We start from the raw sequence: 13,064 nt of genomic DNA, 5'->3' as shown, positions 1-13,064 counted from the left end.
GTGTGACCCTTTTGCTGTTCGCGATCAACCAGTTCCAGCAAGGCTGCCGCTCGAGGCTCTGTCAGGGGCCACTGCTCGACCCATACGGGGTCTAATGATTTCCAAGTCAATTTGATTGGCAGCGGAGGGTGTCCTGGTTTAGGACAAATTAGGGGAAATCTCCAAAAGGGAGCCCCCAAAACAAAACAAACCTCCAACCACCCCTCCCCCAATACCGGGTTCGGGAAGGAATTTCTCGGAGGAGCAAAGTGGAAAACAAAACCTATTTATTTACAAGTAACAAAAGAACACTCCCCAACACAAGAAAAGAAAAGAAAACAAAAAAACAGACTGTGTTGAGAGGGCGCCACTCTTCTTTGCAAGCTTCGGGTGTCCTGGAGCTCTCAGGTCAGGTCCGGAGCCGGTCCAGTATCTTCAGGGGAGGGTAAGGAAGAGGGAACAAGAGAAAAGAAAAAAACAGCACAAAAAAGCAGAAAGCAAGCAAGCAAAGCGGCTAGCCAAGCCAAGCAGCAAAAGCAAAAAGCCAAAGAGGCCTGGTCAAACCCTCCCTCCTCTCTTCCCCGCCCCGCCGCAGCAAGACGGCCGGGGGGGGGGGAAGAGAGAAAAGGCACAGCTGCCAGACACAACACACGATATTGGGATAAAGGCTGTCAACCCACGACAGGCAGTGGCCCTCAGGATAAATTTGTAATCCTGACTCCTAACATAGCAAGGACGTCCCTTCCTATCAGGGGTGGAGAATTTTGCCAAATGTAGGGGTAGATTGCTACTGTCTGTTCTGGTCCCTTTTTTGTGTGAAGTGTTATAGCTACCAGCTGGGTGCTTTTCCACGCCCGGGACTGCCCTCCCACTCTGTTCACTGGAGGGACTTCTTTGAATTGCCAATGTCCGGGCCAATATGCTTGGGGAAAAATTGTGCAGTCTGATCCCGTGTCTGCCCAAAACTGAAACCCTATGACGTGCGGATCTTGACTACCATAAAGGCGGCATGTCCCCCAAACCATCAGGGGTTCCTTCCCTGATTTCATGGCCAGGGCCACCCAGGGATCCTGCTCTGGGGTGTCCCCTGCTGGTCCTGTGCCACCGGCGCAGCTTGTGGCGGTGGGGGGTTGCGAAAGTATTACTGGCGGTGCTGCACAACTCTGCCATTGCGCTGTTGGTGGGGATGCGAAACTGACTGCTCCCTGTGGGGGCATGGGGTATGAGGGTCCCCTGCCCCACTGAGGGTTGCTGTAGCTGGGCTGTTGCATGTTCCAGGTGGGAGGAGGCTGGATACGGCCTGGCTGCCCCCTCCCTCTCCCGTTTCCCTGAGGCCTGGATCTGCATTCCTTAGCTAAATGCCCCTTCCTTCCACATGCCCAGCATGGTCCCCTAAGTCCCCCTTGGCGTGGTGGAGCAGCTGCTGATAGGTGTCTTGGCTGGGGGCAGTTTACTGCCAAGTGGCCGGCCTGGCCACACTTAAGGCATGCCATTACACTGGTTATTGCAGTGTGGACTGCTGCTTGCATGGGAGCTAGATGTTCCTCCTTTGCAACATGTCTGATCATGGCAGCTATATTAGACCCCTGCGGCAATGATCTTAAAATGTCCTTGGTGGCTGAGTTGCATTGCTAGTGTAGGCATTCTGCCAGCACAGGACCCTTCGCCTCTGAGGGTAATGCAGAGAAATCTAATGCTGCCTGAAGACGGTCAACGAACTGAATGAAGCTCTCACTCTCACTCTGTTTTATAGAGGACCATGGGGAGGGTTTGGCTATTACTTTGGAGGCAACACGGGTCAGTTGTCAGGCAGCACGGGTTGTTGTCATAGCCTCATGGGCCTGCAAGCCCTACGCCTGTGCCTGGGGGGTGATCATAGTGGGGTCTGTTCCCATTAGCCTCTGTATGCTGGAGCCGTGCAGTGGATGGTCAGCTCCGGTTACCAATGCTAGCTGCTTTATGCAGTTGTCCTCCCCCTCTTGTTTAAAAACGATCATCCCTGCCCCATCGAAAATCATTCTGCACGTCTGCTTAATATCAAAGGGTAGCATGTCATCCCCCCCAAAAACGCCTTCAATGAGTGTGGAAACCATGGCAGAATTAATTCCCTTCTCTGCAATCGCTTTAATAATTGCCTGTACGTCTTTCGGATTTACTGGGGAATAGGTTCTTTGATTTCCGCCTGCCCCCCCCACACGGACCGGGAACACCAGAGTGGCAGACGGAGCCCACTCCACGCACACTATTTTTATTTTCTGCCAGTCTCTAAGCGGGGTTCGGTCTTTCTCTGATAACCCCTTCACCCACGCGGGAACGCTGTGACTAGTGACCTTATATGCTGCTGCTCTCTTTCTGTTAAAACTAGAATCCAAGTCGGAATCCTCCGATTCCCTCTCGAGCCTAGAGCTCGAGTCAGAGTCCAAGCCGGATGTGGACTGGCCGGACATTTCTGGGCTGCTCTGCCTTTTTCTCAGGCTCTGACCCCACCCCTTCCTGCGGGGGTCGGGCCGTTCCCTCTCCCTGGGGTTCCCCCGCCTCCTGTTGGGGGAGGTCCTTGCCCTATAAGGACCTAATTTAAATTGAGCGCTCTGATTGGTCATACGCTCCTCCGTGGGGGCCGTCCCTTCTCCCCGCTCACCCGTGCATGCGTTGTTAAGCAGGCTGACTGCATTTCCGCCCTCTGCGTCTTCCTTTCCACCCTGAACCCGCGGTTCGGTGCCATTTTCAAATGCATAGGGTGGGGGGGACGTTTTTATCGATCCCTATGGGGCCCAACAATCAGGCCGCGTTCCGCGCGTCCTCCGTGAGCCCCTGCCAAAATGCCTGCGTGTGTTCCCCCCCTCCGATGGTAAGTCCGCTCACTGAGGGGGTTCCGGCATTTACGCCTCCGCGTGCTCTCCCGGGTCAAGACCCTTCGCGGTTTGCGTCGCCGTGCCCACTCCCAGCTGCGGCGTGGCTAATAAACAAGGTCGCCCGGCTTTCCAGGTATCTTGCTCTTGTCAAGCTTTTTGCAGAGCCTGGATAACTCTGCCCCACGATTTTAGGGCTTTCCTTGAGCCTGAGGACATAGCTTCCTCGGCCAGAGCTTTTGTACAATTATCCCACACCCCCGAATGAAAGATATCCACAGGGCTTTCTATAGCCCCAAGCTTAATCATTCTCGGCAATGCAAGACTTAAATCTTCAAGCTTACACTCAATACCCCATTGCAGATGCATCTGAGTTACGGTCTTTGCTATTGCCTCCACGGTCCACGCTGGTCCCTGGGGCGTCCCCCCTGCTGCAGACGGTCCTGCCGCTGCAGCCGCCATCCTCTGTCCAGGCGAATTCCCGTTACCCGAGCTTCTTCCCGGGTGTCGGCACCAGTTGTTGTCTTCTGATACAAGGCAAGGCGACCTGGTTTTGAGGAACAGCACGGCGACCCAAACTCTTCAGGGTTGCTCGGGCCAAAGAGTACGCAGACACCAATGTGGTGGACGGTCAAAGGCCTTTATTATCTCTTCTCATGGGGTTTTATAGTGTAAGAGGTCTCTCTACGTCAGAGGGGGTCTGCAGTACCATCTATGGTTAGTAAGGAGTGGAAAGTTACCAGGAGTGGAAAGTTTCTAGCATTACTATTGTTAGGGGGGCTACATTCCTAGTTACCCTCCTAGGGTGATCTCTTATCTTAATAGATTAGGGGAAAAGGAGTCCTGCCTCTTTCTGTCACATCGCATGATCTTCCGATTGCCTATCCCTATCTACCACACCGGTCCCCTCGCAGGAGTCCAGAACCGCGGTGCTTGGAGGGCCACAGATGCTTTGGGGCTCTGCGCTGTCGGGCCCCGTTGCACACACACTTCTTTTGCTTGCCTCCTACTCCTGCCTCTGGCTTTACTGACTGATGCTCCTCCACACTGTTTGGTCCTAGGCTGCTGCCGACTGCTCCAGATAGGGCCAGATATCCCGGAGGCCCTCAGTTGTCTTTGGGTGTGGCCTGTCCTGGACCAGTCCCCAAGACTGGTATGAATGGCACGTGATCAGCTCTTTAGTGATTTCAGCTTTACTGGAAACAATCTAGGTAGGGGACCCATGGGGTGTGCGCACACCACCGCTCCTCCCGAGACGGCGAGGAGGAGGAAGAGGAGGAGGTCAGCTCCATCAGCCAGCAGAGCTGGATCTTCTTTCCTCACAAGAGTCTCTGAGTAGGTGCCTCTTGGCATCAGGTTCATAGTCTTTATACTGCTCTTGGCCCGCTCTGGTTAGGCTGACGAAGGTGAAAAGTTTTGACAAGGGTCTTTGATACTGTCTTATGTTCTCTCTGTTTAGAGGTGTTATTGCGATTCTTTATTTGCATGGTTGGTCATTGTTTTAGGGATTTTTGTTATGTAATCCTTTTCTGCTAAGTCCTATGGGAGTTTCATATTTGCTTATTAGGTGACATAATCATCTTCTTTATGGTCTCGGATCCTTCACCATTTTAGATAAGAGTGGGAGCAGCGGGGGTAATACCCAACCGTAAGGAGATTTATATAATTATAAAACCTTTAACAAGCAATTAAAAGTAACATTGGAACTTTACATAACTATAAAACATTAAACAAACAATCCAGAACTGTCATTGGAACTTTATATTAACTCCTTGAACAATGTATTCTCTACAACATTGTGGGAAGTTGTGGAACCAAGGGGATCATTGTGGCACTGTTGGGGCCCATGGAACCAAGGAGCCAGTGTGGAAACCAGAGTCCGCTGTGAGCCTGTGGGGTGTAACAACCCAGAACACTGAAATGCTGGAGGCAACCAAAGGCTCCTTTACTCGTGTTTGGTGCACTGGTGAAACACCAGCCAGATATGCACAAGAGGTCAAAATGACACAAAATTTTACTGGCAAAGTACTAAAAATCAAGAAAATTTGGAAGAGGTTTCAATGCAACATCCAATTACACAGAAAACATTTATCATAGCAGTAACTTCATTAATTTAGCTCATTTCACCTAGAAACCTTTAAACACGTAAGCTGTTGAGGTACCTGTGGTAGTCAGGGAGAGGCGCTGTGGAAGATGTCGCGATGTCACGGAAAGCCAGGACCCTCTGTTCCCCATAGATAAGACCCTCAGTTATTCATAGATAAGAAATTAACATAGGAATGTGGCCCCACTAACAGTAGGAATGTTGCCCCACTGAAACCAGTAACTTTCCACTCCTTACCCAGTACTTTTCCATTCCCTACTAACTATAGATAAGAAAGACAAACCCCTTTTTGACGTAGAGACCCCCAAGACTATAAGACCCCAGAAGAAGAAGTAATAAACGCCTTTTGACCGTCCACCACATTGGTGTCTGCGTGTGTCATTGGCCCGAACGGCCCTGGAGAGTGGGCTGTTGAGCTGTACCTCAGAACCAGGTCGCCTGCCTTGGAATAGAAGGCAACATTCTGGTGCCGGAACCCGGGACAGCGGCTTGCGCCCGGCGAACGGGGACACTCCTGGAACGAGGACGGCGGCTGCGGCAGCAGGTCTGACCGCAGCGGGGGGGGACGCCCCCCGGACCAGCTTGGACCATGGAATCCACAGCGAAGGTCGTAAGTCAGGCTCATGAGTGATGGGGAATTAAAGGTGAGCTCAGGAATTCTAATCTTGCTATTGCAAGGCTCCTAGAGCTGGGGACGATCAAATGTCCGGTAAATATATTATACTCGGAAGCGCGGGAGAAGTGCACTGCCGCCTCAGCAGAGGACTCTAAGTCCGCAGGCAGTGGTAAAAACCTCAAAGCGTGGGGGAAAGTAGAAGAGGCCCTACGCAAGACGTTAGAAGAACAGGAGACGCGGGAAGCCGCGCGTATACGTTTATTAGCTACACCAAAGCCGGCTGTGGGGGCCGCGACGCAGACCGCCTCTGAGAGCGATCGGATTGAAGGCGGGAATATGCGGGGGCTGGGCGCGTTCCACCCCTTCCCGAGCCCGAGCCCAGACCCCCCAGAGCCCCCAGGAGACCCCCCGGAACCCCCAGGGGACCCCCCGACCTTCCCGCGGAGCCCGCCAGGTCCTAGCCCCCCCGCGGAACCGTCCGAAAAAGCCGCGGTTTCTCTATCCGTCTCTTCCCCGCCGGCCGCCGGTCCGGCGCAAGAAGCAGAGCAGCGCGCGCGATGCTTCTGGCAGGGACTCGTGGAGAAGGCGCGGAACGAGGCCGGATTGTCGGACCCCGCCGGGATCGGTAAAAACTCGCCCCCGCCATGTGCGTTTAAAAATGGCGCCGAACCACATGGCGAGGGCGGAAGGGAGGAGGCGGGGGACGGAAACGCAGTCAGCCCGCTTAACAACGCATGCGCGGGCAAGCGGGGAGACGGGGCGGCCACCGCGGTAGAGTGCAAAACCAATCAGAGCGCTCTATTCAAATTAGGTCCTTATAGGGCAAGGACCTCCCCCGGCAGGAGGCGGGGGGACCACAGGGGGAGGGAGCGACACCACCCCCAAAGGGAGGAGCGAGGTCGAAGCCGCACAAAACGGCACGGAGCGCCGGAAGTGTACCGGCAGTCAGCTTCCGGCTCAGAGTCAAGTAACAGCTGCTCAGACAGCTCGGAAGAGCCGACCAAGCCCGGCTGGGACTCGGAAACCGAGAGAGCAGAATTGGTGCGGTTTCGAGCGAAACCGAATAAAGCTTTAAACAATATCGGGAGGCAATCGCGACACAAACTCACCGATTGGGGAAAAATAAAAGCAGCCTGTGGGGACCGGGCACCGGCAGCCTCCATGCACGCTTTCCCGGGGGGGGTTGCCAGAGCGTGGGGGAGCCAACAAAGGGCATATACCCCAGTTAACCCAAAAGAAGCCAAAGCGATTTCAGAAATAGGGATCAACTCAGCTGTAGTACCCACTCTCGAGGACAACCTTTCTAGCAATAACGATCTGCTCACTTTTGATATTACGCAAATAAACTGCATGCATTTTCATGGGGCGGGGCGGATTGTATTTAAGCAGGAATGGCAGGACGACCGCGTTAGCCCAGGCTTCCGGGGAAGGGCAGCAACTCAGCGAGCTGTCCCCAGCCGGCACAGCTTTCCCAGGCAGCACCCCAGAGACCCGCGCGGGTGAGACCCAAGCACCAAGGGTGTTTCTGTGTGATTTTGCTGTTGGGGCTCGTCGCCAGAGGGCAAGCCAGCCCAGACCACTACCCCCATCGGCCGTTCAGGTGGGTCATGCAACACCTTAGTAGTGGCAAAGCACTCAGAGAAATCACCACTCCAAACAACCCATCCTTCGTGCTCCGCATCACCGACCAGTTTCTGGGACAGCCAAGGGTAAACCCCTATTCCCCACACGTCAGACACTCGTACCTATCCTACTGGTGCCCAGCTTCAAACCCTGGGAAAAGCTACTGCAATTACCCAGGGTGGGGATATTGTGGGCACTGGGGCTGCGAAACCATAGTTACAGATGCCAGACTGTCGGGGCCTGGGTGGGATCCACAAGAGCCAGACAAATTCTTACAGTTCACCTGGGCACCCATCGGCTGCAAAATACCCTTCTTCTTTTTGCGAAAAGCCCCATCGAAACCAACATAAAATCCCTAACTTTCGGGCGTGCACAGATTACAACATGACGGTCTTGCAGCCAGATCACGCTAGCTGGGCCACAGGCAGAACGTGGACAGTGGTCCTTCAAGGGTCAAAAGAGAGGGTGAACGTGCAAATTATCAGGCTCCAACCGTCAGCACCCCGAGCAGTCGGACCCAACAAAGTGATTAAAAGTGTGCCGAAAGGGAGAAACATAACCTACCCCAAAACCTTACCCACAGGGGTCAGCAAAGTCCCGACCGGTCAAGCAGAAACCTTTCAGATGAGCCGCTTAACCGAGTCAGACGCAGACCCAATCCTTCGTATGTTAGAAGCTACCTTTGTATCCCTGAACGAATCCAACCCTAACCTAACCAAATCCTGCTGGCTTTGTTACGATGTCAAACCCCCCTTTTACGAAGGAGTCACTTTAAACACTCCCTTCAGTTATTCCTCAGCCGACGCCCCTCACCAGTGCAGATGGGAAACCCCTCGCAAAGGAATCACCCTGAGTCAAGTCACAGGCCGAGGCAGATGCTTTGGCAATGCAACCCTAGCTAAGCGGAAAGGCAACGTCTGCACCAAAATTGTCAAGCCTAACAGGAAAAACAATAAGTGGGCAGTCCCATCCACATCGGGGATGTGGGTTTGCCAGCGATCCGGAGTGAGCCCCTGTGTGTTTCTTCCCAAATTCAATGACTCTAACGACTTCTGTGTCCAGGTTCTGATTGTTCCTAGGGTCCTGTACCACTCAGACGAAGAGATGTACCATCTTCTTGAGGGACCCAGCCGGATCCACAAAAGAGAAATAATAACAGGTATAACTATCGCAATGCTGCTCGGTCTGGGAGCAGCAGGAACGGCCACAGGTGTCTCAGCCCTAGCGACACAGCACCAAGGACTGTCCCAGCTGCAGGCAACAATTGATGAGGACCTGCAGAGGATCGAGAAATCCATCTCCTTTCTAGAGAAGTCGGTCTCCTCACTCTCGGAAAAGGTCTTGCAGAACAGGCGAGGCCTGGACCTCCTGTTCATGCAGCAAGGGGGCCTGTGTGCCGCCTTGAAAGAGGAATGTAGTTTCTATGCAGACCACACGGGAGTCGTGAGAGACTCCATGACAGAACTCCGGAACAGACTGGCTCAGAGGCAGAGAGACAGGGAAGCCCAACAGAGCTGGTACGAGTCTTGGTTCAATCAATCACCTTGGCTAACCACTCTGATTTCTGCCTTGATAGGTCCATTGGCAATGCTGTTTCTAACAGTCACCTTCGGACCATGCCTGCTGAACAAACTGGTCTCATTCGTTCAGAGCCGACTGGAACGGACCAGCATCCAGTTCATAGGGCGACGACAATTGCTGTGAATTCGACCAGGGAATTCACCCAAGGAACACTGCCAGTCACAAGATTTTCCAAACTTGTCTGGCAAAAGAAACTCAGGTTTCCCAAAATCCCTTTCCCTTGTCAAGCTACAACCTTATACCTCATTTCAGTACCCACGTACATGACTACCTCATTCATTTGTGAAAAGGGGAGGGGAGATGTGGTAGTCAGGGAGAGGCGCTGTGGAAGATGTCACGATGTCACGGAAAGCCAAGACCCTCTGTTCCCCATAGATAAGACCCTCAGTTACTCATAGATAAGAAATTAACATAGGAATGTGGCCCCACTAACAGTAGGAATGTTGCCCCACTGAAACCAGTAACTTTCCACTCCTTACCCAGTACTTTTCCATTCCCTACTAACTATAGATAAGAAAGACAAACCCCTTTTTGACGTAGAGACCCCCAAGACTATAAGACCCCAGAAGAAGAAGTAATAAACGCCTTTTGACCGTCCACCACATTGGTGTCTGCGTGTGTCATTGGCCCGAACGGCCCTGGAGAGTGGGCTGTTGAGCTGTACCTCAGAACCAGGTCGCCTGCCTTGGAATAGAAGGCAACAGGTACCCAAAAATGTTATATATAAAGAGCATTAGAAGGAGAAAAGAGAGAGACAGAAAGACAGAAGCTCTATAGAAAGACACACATATGACTATCAGTTCCTAGGGTTCCAGTGTGGGTGAGACACAAACCCCAGGAGAAGGCAGAGTCCATACCAGGGGCTGACCTTTTGCTTGGTGTTTTTAAGCCCCCAGGCCTTTGTGAACCTCCCCCCAGGTGGGATTTCTGATTGCTCGGGCAATCAGGGCTGGGTTAGCACTGTCCCCACTGTGTGACTGATTCACAGCTCATCCCACAGTGTCTCAGGACATTGATCTCATCCAGCCTCTGACCCAGTGACCATGGTGACACCGGGAAACCTCATGCAACCATGGGTCAGTTGTGACCAGGTGGGTCCAAGGACACAATGGTGACACTGGGGAACCTCATGGAACCATGGGTCAGTTGTGACAATGTGGGTCTGTTCAAGATTGCAATGCAAGACGTTTTCTATTACCATCTGTATGGCAGATTATCTTTTGTCAAGTGGGCAGTTTGCCTTATCTCTCTCTTTGAGTGACCACAATCACTCCTCCCTTGGGAGGGGACATCTGCTGATAACAGGCTATTGAATGTCTCTGCATGACTGATAAGAACTATAACATCCCATTGAGAGATGTGAGCCCAGAGGGAGGAGCCAAGCATTGCTACCCAGATATAATCCAGAGGTTTTTGAGACACCAGCACGGCTTTCTCCATGGGATTCCCCAGAAAAACAGCAGCTGTGTCTTCTCCCATTGGGTCTTCGGAGGAAGAATACATCCTTCTCTACAGATCCCCCTTGCTCCAACAGAACCACACCTGACACTTCAGGAGGTCTGCAGGCACATTTCCAATTGGACTGCCACCAACACCCTGACCCACAGGGTGTCAGGTTGGGTTCTGACTCTGTCAGTGTTGTTCTAGTGTACTGTACTGTTTATTTTATCATTTTATTTTTTTCCTTTCCCTATTAAAGAACTGTTATTTCCTGTTCCTATATTTTTGCCTGAGAGCCCCTTAATTTAAAATTTATAGCAATTGAGAGGGATGGGGAGGATTTACATTCTCCATTTCAGGGGTGGCTCCTGCCTTCCTTAGCAGACTCCTGTTTTTGCAAACCAAGACAGTATTGATGACACTGACAGGGTCAATGCTGTGGGTGTTGATCACACTGACAGGGTTCTGCTGTGGGTATTGATCACACTGGCAAGGTCAATGCTGTGGGTATTGATCACACTGACAGGGTCCTGATGTGGGTATTGATCACATTGAAAGGGTCAATGCTATGTGTATTGCTCACCATGAGATGCTCAATGCTGTGGGTATTGATCACACTGACAGGGTCAATGCTGTTTCTGCTGTAGGGGACACACTCTTGGGGTGGGCACTGGTCCCACTGTGAATAAATGTTGGGCAGGATGAAAGTTTTACAAGGAACTCTCACAGATATGTATGCATGGCAGAATGATTTTTAAATGTAGAATCTGATGAAGGAATAGAAATGAAAGCAAGTTTTGATATAGAAGAAAAGAATTACCAAGCCAGTCTTACTGGATAACCAAGAAGGCAAAGAGCGTATTTGTTAGAAGGGGTTTTTATGACTTAGAGCAAAGGATAAACCCACCTCAAACAAGAAGATGTTTTTACTGAGCAGGAAGATAGCACAGGCAAACAAGGCAGCAAAGCTGCAAGTAGAAAAAAGGTCTCAGAATTTTCCACTGCAAGAAAACTGAAAAACAACTTCTAGCTTAAACTGTAATGTACTAACTTTTAGTGACTGGAGAATAGTAACATGAATATGGTAATTAAAAATGAATATGGTAATTGTAGTGGTTATGATAGGCAATAGATAACAGTTAAGGTATAGATGTGTTCTACTGTTCTTCGATGCTCAGCAAAGAAAAGTAGATAATATAATAAAAGTGTATACATAGAATAAAATATATAATAAAAATATAAAAAATAAAATTAAAAAATGCACCATTATGAAGTTAAAAATAAATAAAAATAGAATATAAAAAATAAATAATAATATAATAAAGGAATATTATAAAATGCATAATAATATATAAAAATAATAAATAAATAAATTTATAAAATGAAATATATAAATATATTTTTAAAATAAAGGAAAGATATATTCAAAATAAAATAAAATAAAATAAATTAAAATAAAATAAATTAAATATATATAATAAAATATATCATAGAAATATATAATAAAATATATTAGAATAAAATAAATAAAATAAATAATATAATATTAAAATAAAAAGGAGTACATTATTGAAATATAAAAATATTTTAAAATGAAATACAATATATTAATATAAAAAATAATGACTAATTTAAAAATTGATAATAAAATATATAATTATAAAAATAAATAAAACAATAATAATATATCAAAATAAAAATAGAAAAATATACAGATTTTAAAGTAAAATTTTAAAACACATATTGAAAATAAAATAAAATAAATATAATTTTAAATCTATAAAAAAATCATAAAATAAAAGTATATAATATAACCAAAACCAAGGGGTCTCCAGGCCTGCCTTCAGCTGGAGCTGACAGCTGTGGGCACAGCTCTGTCACCCACGGACCTGGACTGCTGTGACACCTTGGGTACAATGAACTGCATTTTGGATATAATGAACTGGATTTTGTGTACAATAAACTGCATTTTGGAGACAATAAACTTGATTTTGGAGACAATAAACTGGATTTTGGGTACAATAAACTGCATTTTGAAGAGCTGCATGGAGTCCCACATCCCTCATCCAGGCTCTCAGAAGATGTAAATGTGGGTAGATCAGGCTCCTCTGTTCCCCCTGTGGTCACAGCCTGGGGACAATGGCCAGGCCAGGAATTGATTTGGAACCTGAGTGGGGAAAAAATCCCTCGGGATGGATGAGAGGGAAATCAGGAATTTTCCAGGTTGCTGCCAGGGAGAGGCAGGGACACAGCCCAGGGCGGATCAGCTGCACCTCAGCCTCGCCCTGGTCACTTCTCCAGCCCATCCCTGCCCCAGACACCAAACTGGGAACATTTCCCTCTTCCAATGATCCCAAACCAGGAGCAGGTGAGAGCAGAGCCCATGGAGCCAAGGCTGGGATCATCTGGAACGGCCCCTGGGGTGTGCAGGGCTGGGAATGTCCCTGAGCCAACACCATTCCTGAATTGTGCACAAAGGAGGCACAAAGCACCCACAGATAACAGGAAAACCTTCTGGAACCTTCCAGATCACTGCTGGTGCTCCCCAATCCAAGGCAAACAGTCGGGGCAGGCCCTGCAGGGTTTCCCCCCTGTCCCACCCCAGGTCCCTGCAGTGTGGGCAGTGTCCCGAGGAGAGAACATCTCCTGGAAACGTCCCTGGGTGTCCGTGGGCAATGGAGGCTCTGGCAGCTCTGGGAGCCCTGCCAGAGGGCGGGATACAATAAACTGCATTTTGAGTACAATAAACTGCATTTTGGGTACAATAAACTGCATTTTGCCAGGGACTCTCCTTGCTCTGAGCCCTCGGGGCCACCTGGGGAAAAGCCCTGCAAAGAACTTGAGTTGGAAATTGTAAAAGTTTAATGGTAAT

General features: G+C 49.6%; 1 protein-coding gene across 1 annotated transcript; it reads left to right on the top strand.

Annotated features, from left to right (window-relative positions):
* Positions 1-5,884: 5,884 nt before the first annotated feature.
* LOC132085759 (sterile alpha motif domain-containing protein 1-like) lies at positions 5,885-9,354 on the top strand. The gene is made up of 2 exons (XM_059491197.1): positions 5,885-8,330; positions 8,748-9,354. The coding sequence occupies exon 1, from the start codon at positions 5,885-5,887 to the stop codon at positions 7,049-7,051; it is 1,167 nt and encodes a 388-aa protein (XP_059347180.1). The 3' UTR covers positions 7,052-8,330; positions 8,748-9,354.
* The last annotated feature ends 3,710 nt before the right edge of the window (positions 9,355-13,064 follow it).

This window comes from Ammospiza nelsoni, chromosome 32 (assembly GCF_027579445.1).
Source record: "Ammospiza nelsoni isolate bAmmNel1 chromosome 32, bAmmNel1.pri, whole genome shotgun sequence".
In the NCBI taxonomy this organism is placed as follows: domain Eukaryota; kingdom Metazoa; phylum Chordata; class Aves; order Passeriformes; family Passerellidae; genus Ammospiza; species Ammospiza nelsoni.
Note: the sequence above shows the minus strand (reverse complement) of the source record. Positions and strands in the feature narration are given on the sequence as shown.